Consider the following 22,438-nt stretch of genomic DNA (forward strand, 5'->3'; position numbering starts at 1 on the left):
CAGCTGAAGTACAAACTCACAAGCTAACGCTTCCAGGGGCCACAGAGTGACTTACCTGAGCGGAGATCCCTGCAGTGAGGAAGAGAAGGGACAACCTTCCCTCCTAATGCATCTGTTCCAAAATGTTAGATTTCACCATCCTCAAGTTTTCTGTGGCATGATCCACCCACACTCAGTATTGATCTGCTTTATGTAAAGGGAGCAATTATTAAGGATATCAATATTCTCTTGATATTTTATCTTCCCAACTCCATAATTAAAGTCTCACACTAACTTACTGTATCATCCTGCAGCACAGGAAGAAGTCAGGAACAGACACAGGGCAATGACAACAGAGAGGCAATTACACTTTTAATGATTAGAAAATGTGGCAGCATTTATTTGGAGCATGATGAGACTAACCAAGAGCAGCTGCTTTCCAGAACAATCCACTCTTTTCTGTTTTAGAAACACATAGAACAGTACTTTCCACACCCCTGCATCATATACAACTCCTCCCTTTGAACCCCGAATCTCTCATGCAGATGCCAAAGTCAGCACAAATACAAGAGCCTCTTCAACCCTTCCAACCAGCCAGAGCAGCACCAAGCAGGCTGTGACTGGGAACCACTGCTTCCAAAATCCCATCCAGTCAAATCAGGAGATGATTCTCAACAAACAGAGAATTATCCTGCCAAATTCATTGGTCTGTGGCCCCCATCCTCTTCCTCCATCCTTTTCTGCACTGCCAAGGGGCAGCATATCCCAACAAGAGAGCCGAACCACAGACTCTCCAGGATGACACACTCTTGATGGGTGGCTTGCACAAATCAGACACACCTCACTCCTACCTCATTAGTTCTATTCACTTCTTCCAAAATTAAAAAAAAAATATTTATACAATACATTGGAAATTCACAGAAGAATAAACGTTATATGATATTCCAAACAAGTCAGTCCCAGTCCTGCTGTGCCATTCTGCCAGGTCAGCTGGCAGAGAGCAGCGACAATGTGGTAATGCAGAGCTGCTCTGACACCTTCTGGTGACAAACTCCACTACAACCACGGCCCTTGGCACAGCAACGGTGAGGACAGAATCGGTGAGACTGAATTTCCCCTATAAACATCATCCATGATGCAGTGGCAGCACTAAGCAAGAAAGAAGCCACTGCAAACCATCAGCCTCTCATGTCATAGACCCCTACTAAATAAAGGCTGAATTAAAAATAATTTAATATTTGAACACAGAATATAGAGAAAAGGTATATACTTTTATATGCACATAATCTCCACAATCATACCCATCGTTAACCATTACTTTTAACCTCTGTTTAGTACTTTGATATTAAGAGATGTTTTACTTTCTCCAGCAGCGTTGTGAAGAGGAATAGCAGGTTCCTAACAGGGCACCACTGCTCAGGGCACATTCTGCTTGAGACAACAGGAACAGTCAGCATCTTTCACCTGGATAATCAGCTGAGACACCACCTACACACATCACTGACACCATGTGAATCACTTAAATCTCCAGCTAAAAATCACAGCTCCCTGTTCCTGTAGGAAGTGCTACAAACAAGGAAACCAGTTTCATTCCCCTGGGACAGCCTGGAAGGAGGAAGGACCCCACTGCACCTTGGCAGACATGGTCCCTGCCTTCCCACAGCTGAGCTGGCCTTGTCCTTCTCCCCCCAAGCAGCTTTCAGAAACCACTCACTGAAACACTACATTGAAATCATTATCTTTAGAAACATTCCATCATCTTTCCTGGCAACATCATCGGTTGTACAATGGATTTAAGGTTCATGAGAACAAGACACAATGAAATTACCCCAGTTTAATGGCAAAGTGACCCCACATGACACCTGCACACAAGCCCTAGTGCTGAGGCTGTGCCCTGCCCACTTCAGCGGACAGAGCTCAGGAATTTCACAGGAACTCTGTGTCACAAAAGCCATTCAGCCTCCACTCTCCATGCAGCCAGGGATCCAGGAGACTTTTAATAAAGGTCACAGGAAGAACTGAAATCTTCACAACCAGCCATTTACCATCTAGGAACCAGCTGCTTTGGCCACGATCATCAGTTCCAAAGAGGTAAATCCCAGCATGCAGCTCCAGAGTGACAGTCCCTGTGGATGAGCCAGGACTCTGTCACTTCAGCCTTAGGCAAGTAGAAATGCCTCTGCTCCAAACAGTTCATGTTTGAGAGATTCTGCCCATCTTTTGAGCTAGAAAGTGAATTATTTTCTCAACAAAAGCTTTTATTTCAAGTAAATCATGTGACAAAATTTGAATGCAAATTTTGTGGCTAAAATAATTTACAGTTCTAATTAACACACATAGAAAACTATTTAATTTTGTGTATCTGTAAAAAGCAGCTTCATTCTATGTTGCCTACAGTGGCCTTACTTTGCCTTCACATGGACCATACCAAACCCTACCATCCCCTGCAGCACAAAGCACACCAGCAGAGAAAATTAAATATTCCCACATCCATGAAAAAAGCTACCAAAATTACTTTCTAGTAAATGCAACTCTGCTCATTATAAAAAGAAAATGTTAACTAATTCATCTAAGTGAACATTTTCTGCTACAGTCAAACCTGATCAAAGGTATGTTTATAACATACATTCAGTGAACCATGTAAGCAAAGGTGCAGTTAGAACAGCTACAAAATAGATGGAAAAAAAGTGCTCCTTTACAGAAGGAGCACCATCTTTCCTCGGGCACCACTGCTACAAATAATGTCTTCATGAGCCTTGGCTACTTTTTCCAGGGGATATTCCAAGCCCACAACAGGTTTCAGCCAGCCAGCTCCTATGCCGTCAAGGACTGCTGTGGCACATTCATGCCTTTCCTCCTGCATGTAACAAACATAGTGTTTATGACAAGGTCAATGCATTTTAGAATAGTATTGACAATATATGCAAGAATTAAAGCAAATTCCACAACTTGAAAATATTTTATGATGTTCTGAGATTGAATCAAAACATAAAGGAATTAACTAATAAGTTTGTTACAGTGTAATTGTTCTTTCATTCCTACAAATAATTTTAACTGTAAATAGAGAGGTGCTGGAACAAGCCAATAAAGCATACTTTAAAATAGAAATGTTTCTTACCTCAGTTGCAAGAAACAGACTCACTCCAATTATGCTGGACTCCTTGCTCATTGTATCTCTTGGGTTTATCTCAACGCGTCCTCTGCAGCCCACAACCTGCCCAAAGAAGTCCAAAGCATCAAGTCAGAGCTGTTCAGTGTGATGCTGAATGCACAAAATCAGTGACACAAGCAGCCATCATCACCTCCCTGCCAGGGACACAAACCCTGCCACCCTCCTGGCCCAGGAACAAACACGCACCATTACCCTCCCTGCGCGGGACAGCAGCTGCAAGTCAGCATCCAGGTTGACATTCGAGAGCATTTCTATGATTATATCGATTCCCCCTGGCCCTGTGCACGCCTGTAGAGGACACGGGATGTTATTTTAGTGCTTGAGTACCATCATTTATTTTAAACACTACAGAAAGTATCCATTCTACACCTTATTGTTTAAATTTTCAGTACAGCCTTTGTACTTTGTGCAGCTGACAGCTAATTAGCTGAACTGTAGCACATTTCATTGTGGTAATTTATGATGTGATTCCACACTGGAATTTGCTGAATGTAACAAGTTCTAAATGCCACTGCCTGTGAGGAAAGCTTGGCTCTTCCAGCCTGAGAAGGTTTTTCCTTGTGTAGAAATGAAAAAGGCAGTACACTGTTGCTCCTACATAAATGTACTTTAAAGTCTTCTGCAAACAACTGTTCACATTTTGTTAAGATCAACACAGCCTGCATTCTTGAGTCCAGACAATAATTACCTTAATTCTCTCAGTGTAATTCGGATCTCTATGATTAAAGGCTTGGTGAGCACCGTTTCTCAGGATCATATTCATGCCCTCCTCAGTTCCTGCTGTACCTAAAACCTTCAAACCACAAGCTCTGGCAATCTGACATGCTGCTAGTCCCACCTGAGGGGAGAAAAACACCAAAGGAGAAAATTATTTTACCTCTTTCTTAGAATTTTATATTTTAAATATTCTACCATCAACTTGGAACTTCTCCATTTAAAAACCTAGTCTGGTAATGTGGATCCAATAATTTGGATCTTAAAGACAGACAAATACTTTTTAAAAAAGAAAATATATTTCCATATATTTTTTGATGTTTTTTAATAGCTATCAGCATTTGACATACATTGATGTAGAATGCTGAGTATCTGTCAAAGCTGGGCTATATATTTCTAATACAAATCCAAGGGAATTCTTCTCTTCACAGAATCACCTGTTATTAATACCAGCGTTATACATTGCAAAGAAAATGCAGGTGCAAGTTTTGTTAACACTACTTCTTTAGAAAGTAAATTCTCACTGTCTCCTACCAGCTTTGCACTCCAGTAAGAATAGAAGCAGTACATTTAGTTTATGAAAATTTAAAAAAAAGAGTCATGATGCTAAATAACTGCCATTCTAGTATCTCACAATAAGATATTAATTAATCTTTTTGTCGTCTAACAAATATTTAAGGAAACTTGGCCTGTTCACAGCAGCTGTTTGGTGCATCATCAGAAACTGAGCAAGTGCAGAGTGTGGGAGACAAACTAGAATGCTGTGTCATTGTAAAGTACGTTTGTCACAAAAACCCAAAGAAAACTAGAAATGCAATTTCATGTAGTATTCACTCACAGGTTTATATATTCCAGTACCTTTCCTTGAGCAGCCAGCTGTTGGCTCATGGGTAAAAACATCCCAGAAATGCACAGTCACCCTGCACCACCCTGCACTTATTCCAAGAGTCTGAGAACTATTTGTACATATCGGAAAACTAGAGCTTTCTGCTAGCAGTGCTATAACTTCCAGACCAGCTACCACCTGCAGCAAAATCCTGTTCCATGTGTGACCCTCTGACTGGGGATCTCACACCAGTACTTATGCAGTCTTACAGTTATGGGGAATAACAGGGTTTGTTCTAAGAATTTGTATCCTAGAGTATCTGAAATAAAAATCTAATCTGCCAATCTATTGATACAAATATGACCATAACTGATATCCCAGGAAGAAGCAGATGCAAGGAGAGAGAGCAGTGTTCTCTACACTTGCCTCCTTGGAATACTTACCCCCCCACTAGCACCATGAACCAGCACACTTTCCCCTGCTTTGGCACAGCCTCTAAATGAAGAACACAAGAAATACTGGCTCTGTGACTGCAGCACATACTGACTGAGTATGGGGTTGCAGATACTGACATCAAATCTCATCGTTCACACAACATTGTTTCCAGTTTATGTTCCAACTACATTTTAAGTTATAGCTAAACAGATATCATAAGCCTTTTTGGGAGAACAAGGAGGCCAAATAAACCCTGTGATTGATGACTTGAAGCAACATGCAGCCAGCAGCCAGTGAGAGCCTGGTACGGAGCCTCAGATCAGGATTTTGGCCTGTCACAGGCAAGCAGTGGTGCTGCTCCCCAACACCTGTCTGCTTACTGAGGAAATTAGAACTATTGCTCTTTTCCTTCCCCAGCCAAAATACCAGTGAGTACTGAAAGGGAGTCACAGGTTTTATTCCATGAAGCCTTTCCAGGCAGGTTTTCTCAAGAAAAAAGACTTAACACAGTCACAAGCTTCTAGGTCACAATTACCTGACAAATCTGTCAGTGAAACATTTTTAAACATTTTCCACTCATCAACCCCCCTATTTTATAGGACAGTGAAAATTGAACTTTGGTATTGTAAATATCAAAGTGCACAAACATGGATTTGGCGCCTTACTTCTGGAAAAGGGCCCGGTAGGCAGTGAAATAGGGCACTCCGATCGCTGCTCCCTGCTTGAAGTCCAGTTTGTCTGGCAAAGGAAAGACTCTGTTGGCTGCAGCAACTGCATACTCTGCATATCCTCCAGAAAGCGTTTCAAGGGTGAAAACTCTGTCACCTTTCTGGAATGGAGGGAGAGAACACAGAGAAATCAATAATTTCTCTTACTTTTTCCAGAGGTTTAGGCTATTGTTAACAGCTCTCCTATCAAAAATAACCAGTCATATTTGTCAAAGAAATGTTTATCAATGCTGATACATACCATCAATGCAACACAAATAATATAATTTCTTATACTTAAATCTAAGTATCATAATTATAACCTCACCCTGCAGTGTAACACACAAACCTACTGCCTCATTAATATAAACCTTAATGAACTTGGACTAAAGTCAGAAATTCCATCCACAGATTCCAAATGCATAACCTCAAAAGCTCTTACAAACACAAAAAAAAACATTTCTAAATTATTTAAGTGTGGAAATATGTATCCTCTCAATATATCTCTCTCTCATTCAAGCCAAGAGCATCAGAATTGTCAGAGGAAGCAAAAAGTCACACATAGCAGATACAGCAAACTGCTGATAAGAAAATATGAACAAAAATTATTCTTCTCTCTTGATAACCCAATCTCTCAGGTCTCCCAAAATTGTTACATAAATTCCAAATCAGGAAATTCCAGCCCAACTTTACCTACAATTTTTATGTCTGTTTGGGACCAAATGTCTGATGATTTAAATGGGAGAACCAATTAAAAAACTAAATTAATATCATAGATACCTTTTAGCAAATTGATATTTGCTTTCTCCTGTCCCAAGATTTTCCCACTGAGAAATCCAAGTAAAATTACTAAACAGGAGTAATACAGTATTTGAACATTTAGTAAAAAGTAACATAATTTATGGAGCTTTATAAGTAAGCAATTTAAATTTCTCAAATATTTTACGGGAAAAAAATCAGTTTTGCCTGAAATTACTACCCCCAGAAAGAAGCATCCAATCTCAACTTTTTCTGCAATGCCAGAAAAATAGCTCCAAACTTTTGTACCCCAACTTTTGTACACCAGATATCACTGCTCTTCTGAGATCTCTGAACTTCAGGAGGGCACAGCATTCCTCACAGTCCCACCAGCAGATTGGTTTGCCAATGGGATCCCACTGTGTGCTTCTACCAGTGAAGGGGATTCCCCCCTTGAATACATTACATTATTATAAGCAACAAAACCAGATACAGTAGCAGAGCAATCAGCCAAAGAGGGCCCATTAAACAATAGCAAATTCTACCCCAGTGTGTAAATACCTTGAATGCAGTCACTTGTTCCCCAACGCTTTCAATCACCCCAGCCACATCCGAGCCAGGAGTGTAGGGTAAAGCCGGTTTCCTGGCGTAAGTCCCAGAACGAATGTATGTCTCAACAGGATTTACCCCACAGGCATGGACTTTAATTAACACCTAAAAGAAAAGATGCTTCTTAAGTAATAACTAAAAAGATTTAGCCCTTGAATTCATAGCACAGCATTGTAGCATCTTTACTGAATTCTCAAACAGCCTCTGTGACAACCCAGTGTCAAACTGAAGCTAATTTCAGGAAAATCTTGATGTGGAATATCAAGCCCATCATATACAGCCCACCACAGAGTAAAGAGCCCACATTTCCTAAGCATGATATCTCAAGGAGTATGAACACACTAATCAAAACGCACGTACTCTAGGTGTAAGGTCCTGGATTGTATCCCTCATTCTGTCCTGCAGGCGCTTGTTAACATTCATCAGTATTTCCCTTCACAGAGCTCACATATACCTGGTTTTCTCTGGGAACAGGAACTAACACATCCGACTGGAGTTTAAGCACTTCAGGGCCACCAAATTCAAACACTCGGACAGCTCTCATCACACTCCTGGTGGCTGCCATGGCGACCAGAGGATCTGGCAAAAGAAACAGTGAGACCCCTGGTACCTGCTGGGGTCAGAGGGGCCTGAGCCACCAGGAGATGCCCTGCGGACCCGGCTGGAGCTCGGCACACAGCGCGGGGCCGAGGAGCGGATCGATCCGGTGACAATGACCCGAACCACAGGGAGGGGAGGGAGCAGGGGCGAGAGAAGGGCGCGAGCTTCTCTGGGCCCCCCCTCCCGGAGCAGCCTCCGGGGTCCCGGGCACGAGGAGGACGGGAAACACAGCCTGCGTCCCGTGGCCAGTGGGGCTACCGCCGGGTAAGAGGGCTCGGGACCGGGACCGGCACCATGCGGCCCCGACACGACGGGCCTCAACAGGACGCGTTCCGTGACACGCTCTCACCGCCAGGCCCCGCCCACCAACACACCGGGCCCGCCAGGCCCCGCCCACCAACACACCGGGCCCGCCAGGCCCCGCCCACCAACACACCGGGCCCGCCAGGCCCCGCCCACAAACACAGCGGGCCCGCCAAGCCCCGCCCACAAACACACCGGGCCGCCAGGCCCCGCCCACAAACACACCGAACCCGCCAAGCCCCGCCCCCTGAGTCGCTTCGTAGTCAGGCCGTGTCCCGGAAGCCCTCCTGGAGATAAGGCCCCACCCCTTCGAGCTGCTCCGTAGCCGTTGCCGCCTGAGGTCCAGCCGTGTCCGCCGTAGCTGTGGAGTCCGGCACGGATAGCGCAAAGCCGCCGCCGCCCCGTCCCGCCGGAGGAGAGCCGGAGAGCCCCGCCCACACCGTCTCCGCCTCCCTGCGGAGCGCCGCTGCCCCGCGGTGGAAGGCGGGGAAGGGCCCGGGCGGGGCGGAAGTTTGTTCCTCGTGGGCCGCCGTCCCGCCGCGATGGCGGCGTTCGCGCGGCGCAAGGCGGAGCGGCTCGCGCGGCCCGACCCCAGCCGGAAGCGCGCGCTGGACGCTCGAGCCGCGGAGCTCGTGCTGCTCCTGAACGCGCGCGAGCGCTTCTGCACCGCGAGCTCGTGCGACGGGAGGGTCATCGTGACGGTGGGTCCGGGACCCGGGGTGCGCAGCCCGGGTGCCGGGATACCGGGATGGGGATCCCGCCCCTCCTGCGGGTTTTGCTGGCACGAGGCTGAGGTCCTTGAGCTGCCGCTGTTCCCGGTGCTTCATCGGCTGTACCCCAGTTTTTCAGTCGGTTGCTGGGGTACCAACCCGCTGCTGCCGGGGCTCGGCCGGGCCGAGCACACGGGCGAGCACAGGTCGGTCGCGGTGTGAACGGGCTCTGGCGTCGGGGGGATGCTTCTTTATTTCCAAGGACCGTTTTTGTAGCAGCACCGGGTGGAACTCACCGAGCTGCAGAACCATTTTAATGGTGTCTGTCCGTCACTAGGACACGCATGGCACGGGGATCCAGAAGAAGAACTGCACGTGGCTCTTGGTAACGCATGATCCGTGTGTCAAAAGCGATGTGGTAAGGGCACAGTGTGATACAGACTTTATATTTATTCATGGAAATGCTCCTGGTGTCATGGAAAACACATCGTGTCAAAGGAATTTTATTCTTGCTACAGAGATGAATTGATAGTCAAAAAATTCACTTTTCCTTAGAGGTGTTGCTTAATAAGTTTTTCAGACCTGTTTTAAGAGAATGCTTTTAAATTCGATATCAAGTTCTCTGCAAAATTATAAATGCAGCTGATATTCTAGAAACCTATATAATTTTTTATTGTCTGGAGTCATATTTAAGACATCTTGAGTTAAAAAAACTCCTGAGCATGGCTTGCTATGCTAGCAGACAGACACCTGAAAGTAAAAGGGAATCTCTTATACTGCATTGTTAATTTAGTATCATTAAAGTCTCTGAAGTTAAAAGCATCCACAGTGCAGGGTTTTTCAATTTTAGTATGCTTTCAAAATAATCTACTCTTTGCATATATTGCTTTGTCCCACAAAAGAAGCAGCTGCAAGATGAACATTTTCTCATTCAGTTCGTAGTTCGCTTTACCATACATATACATTTTCATACATTCACAAAAGTCTCCTCCAGAATACTTGTTTTCATTGGTATTTGTTCCAGTAAAACAAAGCTTGCTAAAATTTCTATCGGAAAACAACCCCAGTAGGGTGTTGTTAACTCTTTTAAGAGGAAATACTCTGATTTTTATATAAATATTTTGGTGTATTTTCCAGATGACAGCACTAGAGAAAGCCACTGGTGATGTTGTGTTCAAGTTTGAACCATTTGTTCTTCACGTGTTGTGTCGGGAGCTGCAGGATGCACAGCTGCTGGTAAAACCACATCATGTACAATGTGGTGTTGTTCTGTTACATTCCTGCCTGTATATAAAGTATATATACATACTATATTACTGTTATATATAATATGTTATATTCTTGCCTATATATAAATAAAAGTATTGGCTCCTGGGTAGGCAGTTGCACTTAGAAACAGTCCCAGGTGCACTTAATAATTAGGGTAGTAAAGTAAGCTGATGAAAAACACAGCTTTAAACTTGGTGAGGGTTTTACTGTACTTAGAAAGAAAAATGACTCACCTGCTATTCAGCCTTTGAGCTGAAGAAGACTGCCACATGAAACACTACCTGAGGGGCCTGGGCTGCTCTCACCGTCTGAAAGGGATGGATTTTAGGTGGTGCTTTGCTACCAGCCAGGCCATTTGGCTCCATTTTCAATGCATTGAGCAATGCCTTTGCCTTGTGCTTTTCAGTATGACTGTGGAGGGCAATGTGTGCCGTGCTTGTTTTGTCATTAGTGCGGAGGAGCTGAGGAGCTCACGTCGAGTGCAGCTGCACTTGGCGCTGTAAACGGCTGGCATGACTGTGTGAGGTTCCAGCTCCTTGGGATAAAATAGTTCAGGGCCTAGAGAGACATTACATGCCTTCTGCATTCATTGATTCAGACAATCAGTATCCACTGTGGGCCTCTGGAAACCACCCACCATTTGTGTGTTTGGTCTTAAAAAGTATTTAAATGTAACTATTTTTGAATAAGTCTGGGTAGATTATTTGAATAAATTTTTTGCTAAACCGAGACTATGGATGGGTTGCAATGCAATGTACAAATATTTTTTGCTATGAAAGTGGACAAGACCTGTTTAAGCATTTATTTTTTCTGCAGCATTCAGTGGCGATTGACTCTGGGTTCAGGAATTCTGGTATTACAGTTGGCAGAGGAGGAAAAATTACAATGGTAAGGACTCTGCTACTGTAAGGGATGTAACAAAGTCATATTGTTATGTTAACCTTAATTTTTGTATGAGCCAAGACCTGACTGGTGCTTAAGAGCTGTCACAGGGCATGCTATAGCAAAGAAATAGCTTGCTGCTTTAGGTGACAGCAACCTAAATAATTAAATAATAAGCAGCTTCCTCTGAAATTCAGGTACTTAAATTGGATAAGCAGATTTTTTACTACAATGAACTCCCTACATTATTTAAATATCCCTAAAATATTTAAATTTAAGTTTCATAAACTAAAAAACTTTATTCCAGGTAAATAATGTGTGTGTTTTCAGGCTGTGCGGAGCACTCACTGCTTAGAAGTTCCATTGAGCCACAAAGGGAGATTGATGGTCTCCGAAGAATATATTGAATTTCTGGTGCATGTAGCCAATCAGAAAATGGAAGAAAACCTAAGGAGGATTGACAGGTTTGTAAGAATACACCAGTTCTGTTCATGACATCTGATTTTTCTTCAGTGTTAAATAAAACATTAGTGACTGCTTTTCTCCCCTTGAATGTTTTGATTACATTCTGAATGAATTAGTTTCTCAGAGCAATTTGCAGATCCTGAGAAAATCTATAAAAATGGTAACAGCAGGATTCTTTCTGTCTAGATTCCACAAAGGCTTGGAGCTGGCTCTGGAAGCTGCTGTCCCTGCAGACACCTCGTTTCCCGAGGGGCCAGAGAAGAGCCACTCTGTGTACGTGCACAGAAGAAAGAGACGGACTGCTCAGGAGCAGGCCAATCCCAGCAGAGAGCTGGAACCCCAGGATGATACTGAAAGCAGTCTTGATCTGTTTGCTGAAATCATGATATAGACTATGACATTTGAAAGCAAATGGCAAACTGAAAAACTATTCTAATGGTAATTTTAAGAGATTTATATATTTCTGTGCTCCAAGTAGCAGTACTTTCATGAACATTGACAAGAAAAAAGGTAATTAACAGAATGGTGAGCAGGTGTAGCTACAGGACACAAGAGAACAAAGCCACAGGAAGTTTTGGGAGTTTTTTAAGTGTACTGTTGAATTAACAAAGTGCTACTCCATCAGTTATCCCAGAAATAATGGATTTGCTGCAGCCTTCTGCCATGTTCTCTGTGGCAGCATTCACTTCCAACCACCTGGGTTTTGTAGAGCCAGGTTTCTCCTTTGAGGGGGGGAGGAGGTGCTAGGGACAATGACCATCCACTCATGAGACAGCCAACACATGAGGTGGAAATTCCACAGAAACTTTCCAAAGTAGCACTGTGTGCTCAGAGTGGGCCTCGTGCATTTGGGTGGACTGGTTGAAGTATGACTCAATCCAGGGGCATAATTTCTAACGGTACAGAGCTGCTGCCCAGAAGCTGTGTGAACAAAACCGGAGTACCCCAGCCCATGGGGCAGCAGGCAGGTGGTGGGAGCAGCCAAGGGTCCCACAGTGGGGCAAGGCACAGCAGCTCCTCAGGTGTGGGGAAATGGCTTCTGCCACAGACATTACTGCAGCATTGTTGGGATAGGGGCTTGTGTCAGACCATCATTTTCCACAGATCTTCCTCTCCAGTCTGAGACTCAACTGCCTGTCTGGGCTGAACTGAAACCCCAGGGCTTCCACCAATGAAAGCAACTTCTGCCTCCATGCCGAGGGTCCTCCCCAACCTGCTGCCTTAGCAAGGCCTGGGGGAGCCCCTGTTGCCATCCCCACTGCTGGGAGTCCCACTATTCCTGGAGATCCCTCTTCACTACCTGGGGGATACATCTTGCACACAGAGGAGGAGGTAGTTGTTGCTTGTGGATTTTAGAGAGTTTGTTCAGAATAGTCTGAACCCTCCTCTGCATGCCATTTCTTAAAATGTCTGGCACTGATCTGTTGGGCATGGCTTGAAGGACTGACAACAGCAGCAGCGACCACAAGTGGTGCCTACAAACACTGTAACAGCCCAAACCCTCACCCTGTGTAACAGCATACAGTATTTACATTCTGCAAAATAGAGTTTGTCAGAAACTGATGTGTGGTATGATCCCACATTCCTCTGAAAGACAATAAAAAACTCAGGAAGACTTTCTGGCATCTTAACACAAAAATGTTACCCTGTTGGCATTTTGTTAAATAATTCATTCCAATCATCTCCAATGGTTGAAGACTCTTGGGGACCTCATACAAAAGCTCAGTGAGACCCTACAACAAGAAAAATAAACAGAAGGATCAGGAAAACGTTACTTCAGTATAACAATAGAACAGTTTTTGCAAGGTTTTTCTGATTTTTTTTACACCCTATCCAAGGTTGCAGAGGGTGATGCTGAGGTGGTGTCACCACCCTGACATCATTCTGGGACCAGCAACAGCTTCCTCCATGCACCACTGCCCTTACACCAGGGGATTTCCACCCCTTGCCCCATGCTCACCCACATTCCACCAGCTCATTTTGAGGTTATTTTTGTCAGGCTGTGTTTTATTTCCAGCTGCTGTATGGGATTCTTTTGGGCTGTGACTGTGCAGAGCACAGGCAGCCATTGGGAAGAGCACCCCTGAAAATGGGATTCTGGGGGTTATGGCTGAAGACAAATTCACTGGTTAGCAACAAGACTAAAACTGTCAAATCTTTACCATTTGTAAGCGTGCTTAGCCACTTAATCTAAAAGGTATTTTTATGTTTGCTGTCACTGTGTTAAATTTTTTAAAATTACAGTTTCACTCCCTGTGCACTCAGTTGTTTCAGGGTAGGCAGATGGGTTCATTCACTCCAGGAATTGTCATTTCTCACCCCATAGCATTTCACATGCACACCAGGAAACTACTCAAATCAGTGCCACAGCATTCCCAGCTGGTTGTGCTACAGGTTCTGATCCAGTTGTGCTCCCTAGTACATCCATGCTCTTGGGCACAAAGTCACTTGACCAGTTCACTGCGATAATCCTGTACATGCAAATCACAGATGTCAGGAGCACAAGTGTTTGCTTGAAACAGCTTTCTCTGAAATTCAGGTACTTAAATTGGTTTACAAGAGCATGGCAGTAACATCTGCAGAGTGTAGTGAAATCAATGTTTTCACATGGGGTTAAACCTCTCCAGACCAGGGCAGCTTTGCAGCTCTCAGCCTCCACTCCTTCCAGGGCTTCACTTGAATTGAACCAAATCTCAATTTAATTTAATCAGTCTCAAGTTTTTTGAATTTATTAAATATATCAGGCACTGGAGGCTTAGCAGCTCTTCAGTACTTTTGGCTACTGAAAATACACAATAACTTTGCAATATCTTGTCGATTCAATTTTATGTAGTGGGATACTATGGGAAATGTTTCACTTCTGATCTACCCATAGTTGAAACTACCCCAGGGGAACATGCTGGGTGTTTTGTGAGACAACCTTTGAAAAGTAATTTGTGTCTTTAAAAAATAATATAAATGTTCACATTTCCTGAGCTGCTCACTTCATTTCTTCACACCAGGAGATAAAAAAAGCAGTAAGAATTGCTGTCAAACATGCTGTGCTGGCAGTGGTGTGACAGCAGGCAGCTACCAGGGATCAAGGTCAGAGAATTATCAGCTCTTTTTTTTTTTTTTTTTGCTTAAATCAGGGAATAACACTCAAATTCCATATATAGGTTACATGAAAGATCTTACTCTGCTTTCTGGATGCAGTTTGTTTATGGTACCTGAGCAAATATGCTATTTTAGTCAATTTTATACTGGAGGTAAAAAGCTTATTTTCATTTTATGCAGGACCCCTAGAAAAGAGAAATATTTTTCTCTAAATCAGGTTTTACAGTTGTAATTGTGATTTTTGCAGATTAATTCTGACAGGTCACAGCCCAGTTGTTGGATGCTTGGTCCAGCTGGCAGAGGACACCCACTCTGTCCCATCCCTCACACCCGGCTCTGTCCCATCCCTCACACCCGGCTCTGTCCCATCCCTCACACCCGGCTCTGTCCCATCCCTTACAGCCCGGCTCTGTCCCGTCCCTCACAGCCCGGCTCTGTCCCATCCCTCACACCCGGCTCTGTCCCATCCCTCACACCCGGCTCTGTCCCATCTCTTACAGCCCGGCTCTGTCCCATCCCTCACACCCGGCTCTGTCCCATCCTTCACACCCGGCTCTGTCCCATCCCTCACAGCCCGGCTCTGTCCCATCCCTCACAGCCCGGCTCTGTCCCATCCCTCACACCCGGCTCTGTCCCATCCCTCACACCCGGCTCTGTCCCGTCCCTCACACCCGGCTCTGTCCCATCCCTCACACCCGGCTCTGTCCCATCCCTCACACCCGGCTCTGTCCCATCCCTCACACCCGGCTCTGTCCCGTCCCTCACACCCGGCTCTGTCCCATCCCTCACACCCGGCTCTGTCCCATCTCTTACAGCCCGGCTCTGTCCCATCCCTCACACCCGGCTCTGTCCCGTCCCTCACACCCGGCTCTGTCCCATCCCTCACACCCGGCTCTGTCCCATCCCTCACACCCGGCTCTGTCCCATCCCTCACACCCGGCTCTGTCCCATCTCTTACAGCCCGGCTCTGTCCCATCCCTCACACCCGGCTCTGTCCCATCCCTTACAGCCCGGCTCTGTCCCATCTCTTACAGCCCGGCTCTGTCCCATCCCTCACACCCGGCTCTGTCCCATCCCTCACACCCGGCTCTGTCCCATCCCTTACAGCCCGGCTCTGTCCCATCTCTTACAGCCCGGCTCTGTCCCATCCCTCACACCCGGCTCTGTCCCGTCCCTCACAGCCCGGCTCTGTCCCATCTCTTACAGCCCGGCTCTGTCCCATCCCTCACACCCGGCTCTGTCCCATCCCTCACACCCGGCTCTGTCCCATCCCTCACACCCGGCTCTGTCCCATCCCTCACACCCGGCTCTGTCCCGTCCCTCACAGCCCGGCTCTGTCCCATCCCTTACAGCCCGGTGTCTGCGATGCTGCACGGGCAGAAACCGACGCTCGGCACATTCCCTCGGTGCGCAGGTGTCGCCTCCCTCTGTCTCGGGGATTCGGGCAGAGGTGGAAGGTGCCCGCACGACCCTCGCTATCGGCGGGTCAGAATTCACACAGGCACCGGAGATCGCTCCGTGCGTAACAGAACTGGATTTTTCGTTTCTCGAAATAAGGAGCTATAAAGTTCTGTTTTATCGTATTTTAACACCACACAGGGAGCGTAGCTCTCCGCGCCTGCCGCTGTCCGCCGGTCCCTCCTTGGCTCCATGCCCCGCTGGGTGCCTGGCGGCGGCGGGACCGAGCGGGACCCGGCGCGGGGCCGAGGCTCAGCGAGGGCACCGAGCGGCGGAACCGAGGAGCACTGAGCCCTCGCAGCCGCCGGTCCCGCTCCTGAATCCCTTACTCCTTACTACTGGTTTGTGCTCCGGGAGCGGGGAGCTCACCCGGCATCCGTGTGGGGAGAAATCAGCACTTGTGGCGGGCTGCGGTTGATAGCAGGAGCCATTGAAATGCCCGAAATACCGAACAGCTGGCAAGGAAAACCTGTTTTCCTTGGGATGATCAGCAATTCTCCGCTAATGGAGATATAAATGGTCCCATCACTTTCCAACTGCTCATCCCCGATAGATTCGCTATTCAAGTTACACGGGCAGCACTGCTCTTTTATAATCTGCTCATCTAAATATTTTTGCATAACATTGCTAGCAAAAATCAAGGAATATTTACATGGGAAATGCACCCAGAATTTATGCATATAATCCACTTTTTTTTTCTGTTGTTTTGCATCCCTTGGTGCCTTACTTCAGAATTTTCTTCAATTGCACTTAGCCTGAGCCTTGTTTTGTTTTCTCTGAATGGAAACACCTTGAAAATACTGCAGAGAAATGGGAAAGTTAGATCTACCAGGATTTTACTTAGAGTTCTGTGCAGGGTCTACTTGTTTCTCCTGTAACATATTCACCTTGTAGGACACACCAGTTTTGGAAAATATACAGGAATGCTGTGGGTAGTTCTATATGGGATCAGAATTTGTCCCAAAATGTGCAATATTAAAGATGACAATTTTCCCTTCATTCCTATTACCTAGATGTGAAAGTTCCAATTCAAGAATGTGTTTCCACATCCACAGCACTCTGGGGTAATATTAAATGAACTCTGTTTAATAAAACACATTCCAAGTTGCTATTTTGATTGAAGCATTATACTTCTTGTCTTTCTATGAGTAGTTCAGATTTCACTGGGTCATTGAAAATTTTTGAATCAGTCTCTTTTCAAATCATATTTTAAACACAGACATAAATAATTGTGACACAGATCCCTTCACAGCACAAACCAGGAGTAAGGGATTCAGTGCTGCACAGCCGGTGCTGCAGTTACCTCTCAAGATAGGAAGGAAATTTTGTCATTCTCCAAACACACTGATCGTACCTTTCATAAAACATCTTACATTCATCCAGGGAGACAATGGCATCCCATTTTGTCCTTGAATCATTGAAATAAGAGGTATTTTGATCACAAATGTCTTCTATTATCAAAACACCATCATGATTTCCACAGGATTAGAATAGATAACACAGGTGAAGCTGTGCACAGGTCTTCCCCAGCACAGGTCTCCCCTGGTGCTTTTTTTCTGCATTGAGTTTTATCTGCTTTTAAACACTCCATCATTGAGAACAACAGCACCATGCAAAGACCCTAGTTCTGTCCAGGGCAGCTGTGGCCCTCACAGGTGATGGCCAGAAGGAATATTGTCCAAGTCCTCTGTTTTGATGTTTTCTCCCTAGAAAACCCTATCATCACAGAACTGCTTTGGCTGGAATAACTTCTAAGATCAACTCTGATGTACATATGAAAAATCACAGCAGACTTGCAGTAGATGTTGGAAAAAATACTCACTGAATAATAAATTCTTAATTTACTATAAAATACTGAAATATTTACAGACGCAGTTCTCCCTGCTTGAACCAGGAAACAAATGCAGTAAATGCAACTCAGGTATCAGGGTTCCAGACCTGGTACTTCCCATCAGGATAACCTATGAGTTAAATGGTTAATGTCTCTCTGCCTACTCCAGACAGTCCAGGCAGGATTGGGACAGCAGAGCACCAGCTCCATCCAACTGGGTGGCCCCTGACCAGAGGAGGCCAAGGGCCAGGGAGGCTCCATTGAGGGGTCAGGTGGGCAGCAAGCTCCTGCTGCACCAGCACCCCAGCATCACCCATCCACCTGCATGGGTGGTCCTCATCCTTTCCTTTGGGAGGTTCCTAATGCAGAAGGTCTCCCACTCTGGGGACCTCACGCAGGAGCCTCTGGGCTGGGAATAATGCTCAGTGCACCCCTGATCCCTGCACAAATCTCTGCGTACCATACAGGAGCAAAGGCAAGAGCCATTTCACCTCTCTGTGCTTCATGTAAACTTCTACACGTCAGAGTCCCACAGTCAGAGATCCCTCCAGACTTTTCTTTCTTATATTTCCACAGTACATCACTTCCCTTCCAGTAAGAGATAAATGAGAAAAGGGGTGGTGGAAGTAGGAGAGTAGTAGCAGGAAAAAAAATATCTGACAAACAGCAACAGCTCCCCAACACCCCTTTAAAGTAATGACGATTTACCAAATGGTTGGGAAGTTGTTATAATTCCTTTTCCAAATTATTACTCGCCCTTTAGATTAGAAATGAGGCCAGGGTTAGCAATCAGCCATAAATGGTAGGATTTCTGAAGTAGAAGCACTTGTCTGATTGTGAAGTGGAGGCCATTATTGCCTTGATTGAGTCTTTTTTTTTCTGGGTTTTTTTTTTTTTTTTTTAAGCTTGCTTGATTTGTGGCTGAGAGCACACATTCACCACAGTACTGGGAGCAATCAGTCTCTCCCTGCTCGTTTTTGCTCAGTGATTTAGGGTCCACTACTTTGGCACAGCTGCCACCTTTTAGCCTTCATCAAGCAGAGATATTTTAAGTGAACTGCATTTTGTGCTTGTCTTTTATTCTTTTATCCTCCCATTGCCTTCCTCATGGCTTTTTTGGGGTGTTTTTTTTGGGTTTTTTTTATTTCTTTTTTTTTTTTGGTGGGGGGCGAATGGCTGTCTGTGAAAATATTGTGTGAACTTTAATTCCAAGTAGGAAGTTGAAAGAAGGCAGCTGAAGCTGGCTGGTTGTCATCTGGCTCCATGTACATATCAGATCTGCAGTTACATGAAAAATAGGATTGAAGTAATTTGCTCAAGGACTGAAGTAAGCCAGAAGCACTGATGGGTGTTTGAGTGCTGGAGCTGACTTCGGTTTTTTCCTGAAACTCAGAGTTTAGCCAAGAATTTGTATTTATACCATTAATTTCCAGAAATTATGTTTTACTAGCATATTGTACTTTGGAGCTCATCCCAAGCTATCTCTAGAGGTGTGAAGCACAGCTGAGGGGGCTGGTGCCTGGCAGACCCCAGGGTTCACCCTGGCCCCCAGCCCATACCTGGTGGCAGCCAGTGAAGCCTGTGCAGAAAAGGCAGCAGAGCCACACCAGGGCCACCCTGCTCCAGTCCAGCCACAGAACACAGAGCCAGCACTTTGGGCTCAGGAACACAGCACATCTGCAGGAAGCCACAGGCATCAGCCTCATTCCTTTAATTGCCACTGCTCTGAAATAGCTGAGTTTTGCCTCATAGTCCTTTTGCAGGCAGGAACCCTATATCAGCCAACACAGTAAAACACACTTCCATGGGCCACTGGCACATCCCTGCAACCATGGTGAATGGAAATGCACCAAATCCCCAACTACAGTGGTGTGATAGGCCATGGGAACACAGGGGCCACGTCATGCCATCTAATGCCTTGTAACTTGATGTAACATATACCATGTGATGTAGTGTGACGTGATGCTGCATTAAAAGGTTAGTGCTGTTGACTGTGTGAGAAAACAGGCAGTGGAAAAATAACAGAACTAATATTTCCTGGTGCTAGAAAATGCAAATGCAGCAGATCAGGAATTTAGTGCATGTCTATAACTCACCTGTTCCTCAGACATGTTTTTCAAAATATCATTTTGGAGGATCTAGTGCATCACTAACATCTCATGATCACCAGTTCATTTAGGTAGGATACAGAAGAAATTTCTCCAACTGGTTGTGTCTCTTTCTAAGAACAGCCCATTTGGAGCCAGAGAGGGGATGGGTGCCAAAACCACCCCTGAGGGGAAACTGGGGACAGAGAGCAGCAATGGTCACAGGGCCATCTTGTCCCTGTCTTGGCAACATTCCCCCAGGGTGTATCTGCTCATCTGACAAGAACCTTCCATCAACTGAAAAAAAAGTTATATTTTGAACAATGCTTAGTTAAAGTTTCAGGCCAGTTAAAATCTTGGGGTAGATGTTGTGGTTATTTGTCTGGAAAAACTATCTAGTAGTTTTCCAGGGAGGTTCTGTTAAAAACAAATACTGGAAAAGGTTGGCCAGTTGCTGTTACCCATCAGTCCACTCAGAGATCTCTCCAGTTGTATTTTGTCAGCTCTGAGAAGTTTGTCAGTAGAGTGACTTGTCACATCCACACATCTTGTGTGTTGGCCAGCTTTATGAATTTAAGGGTGTTGCTGTGCAAGGACTATGGCAGCAAAAGCAAATGGTCTATTTTTCACACATATCCTTTCTCCAAGATTATACCCCTCCTTTTCCTTACATCTAGTTGCTGTGGTTCCAGTCACCAGAGTGGGCTGGCCGGCGCAGGACAGGCAAAATTCTCTTGGTCAGCCACGAGGTCCAGCAGCAGGAAGGAATGTGTGTCTCACTTCCTCCCTGCAGCCTGAAGCTGAGCATGTTTGGAGTGCAGTGGTTCAGAGCTGTCACTTAACATTATCAGCTACATCTCCTGTCCTCCCTGGCAGCTCCCCCAAAGCAGAGACTGCGCTGCAGGGTGGTAGCCTGTCACTGGGGCTTCGAGGGAGAGGGATAACCATCTTGGTACAAACTTGACATCTATAAATTGATTACATAAGTGGGCAGTGGTGGTCCTTTCAAGTATGTTCCTTTTGTTTCAGCTTTACAGTAAAATTACCAGCAGCAGTTTACAATTAAGGGAAATAATAATAACTGCATATGCTTTCATCTGCACATACAATTACAATAAACTGCTTGCTTTAATAGGATTGTGAAAAATCTATGTTTGACCCCTACAAAAAAGTAAACATTCTTGTTCTGGATACTATATCATTATCACAACAAAGGAAAACTCCTGAAATCTGATGATTTAAACATCTGGAGAATGTTAATCGCTTCAAAATGACGGATGTTTTTTATTTCAGCTTTTGACAGACACACTCCTTTCATAGATAGATGATTATTTACATAAATTACATCACCAATGCAAAAAAAAAAAAAAACAACTTCAAAGGATAAAGAGCTTAATTAAAATGAGGCTTTTATATTTCTTCTGTTGTAGAACACAAAAGACATAAGAATTTGTAAAGGGAAAATATAATGCCACAATTTTAAACATTTTTCAGTTTGGCTGTTGGCTTTTCCCCTCTGTGCATGGGCTATGGGGGTGCACTTTGGAGGGGGCTGAGGTGCAGTAACAGCACTGCAAGCTGGCCCACACTGCCACAGGGAACAGGGCATGTTGTGAGATGGGCAGGAGGCCGAGGGGCAGCTCAACTTCTCAAGCATCTCTGTAAAGGCTCTGCAAAGGTTTTGGTGCCACTCTGACTAGTGCCTGCAGCTTCCACTGCTCTCTTACACCAATTTCATACAGTATAAAGCCACTGACTTCAGCAGAACTGTTCCTCCACAACTCAGATTTGTTTGGCTTCACATGTATAAGTAAAATAAATAATGTTAAATATATAACAAATACATGTTATGTTCTGTGTAACATAACGCGTTCTATTTAACATAATGTGTTCTATTATAACATACAGATCTACAAAGAACTCATCAGGAATGGGATCATGGGATCTGCATCCGATCCTTCAGTCCTGTACCTCAATGTCACTCATCAGGAATCAAATTCAGCATCCTCCCCCCTGCCGTTGTGGATGATGAGAACAGGCTCAGCTGCAAGATTTCAGCTCCCAGCTACGTGTAAGACAACAATTTCAAAGAAGGTTGCAGGAATGAGTGAGAGGAACATGCAGGAGGATCTCAGTGTGTGACATCTGCAGAGACCCATGAGCCCTTTGGGTACAGCCAGGTAATGCTGCGTTTAACACAAGCAGTCCGAAAGGCTGCCGCACACTCAGTGTAGATCCAAAGGGATCCCTGTGCTGATCTGACTTACAGTCACTGCTCCAGCTGAATTCCTTCGACTCCAGAATGGCTGGAATTGGCCACGCTGCAGCACGACCCTGCTGGAGAGCTGCTGGCCGTGGGGGCCGTGCCCCTCGGTGCCGGCACGGCCAAGCCACGCTGCCCAGCGCACCCATCACAATTTAGCTGATCTGCTGCAATTTCCTCCTACACGCTGAGCTGATCTGCACGCTGACCTTAGCCAATTTGTCTTCTTTCTGGCAGAAATGTCATCCAAAAGGAAGTTATTAAGTCAAGGAGGTAATTCTGCAAGAGCAGTCC

General features: G+C 45.3%; 2 protein-coding genes across 2 annotated transcripts; one reads left to right on the forward strand and one right to left on the reverse strand.

The window, feature by feature from the left end:
* Nucleotides 1–343: 343 nt before the first annotated feature.
* Nucleotides 344–8,513, reverse strand: CRYZ (crystallin zeta). The gene is made up of 9 exons (XM_005532767.3): nucleotides 8,389–8,513; nucleotides 7,635–7,759; nucleotides 7,133–7,285; nucleotides 5,792–5,955; nucleotides 5,135–5,186; nucleotides 3,840–3,989; nucleotides 3,338–3,439; nucleotides 3,098–3,193; nucleotides 344–2,836 (listed from the first exon to the last, which is right to left on the reverse strand). The coding sequence occupies exons 2-9, from the start codon at nucleotides 7,743–7,745 to the stop codon at nucleotides 2,675–2,677; spliced, it is 990 nt and encodes a 329-aa protein (XP_005532824.1). The 5' UTR covers nucleotides 7,746–7,759; nucleotides 8,389–8,513; the 3' UTR covers nucleotides 344–2,674.
* On the forward strand, nucleotides 8,478–13,622 carry TYW3 (tRNA-yW synthesizing protein 3 homolog). Its single transcript, XM_005532780.3, has 6 exons — nucleotides 8,478–8,784; nucleotides 9,131–9,211; nucleotides 9,931–10,029; nucleotides 10,879–10,950; nucleotides 11,275–11,408; nucleotides 11,596–13,622. Exons 1-6 carry the CDS (start codon nucleotides 8,626–8,628, stop codon nucleotides 11,798–11,800), a joined length of 750 nt encoding a protein of 249 aa, XP_005532837.2. The 5' UTR covers nucleotides 8,478–8,625; the 3' UTR covers nucleotides 11,801–13,622.
* Nucleotides 13,623–22,438: the final 8,816 nt, after the last annotated feature.

Source organism: Pseudopodoces humilis, chromosome 10 (assembly GCF_049639895.1).
Source record: "Pseudopodoces humilis isolate 2021_Gansu_Grassland_sample_001 chromosome 10, ASM4963989v1, whole genome shotgun sequence".
In the NCBI taxonomy this organism is placed as follows: domain Eukaryota; kingdom Metazoa; phylum Chordata; class Aves; order Passeriformes; family Paridae; genus Pseudopodoces; species Pseudopodoces humilis.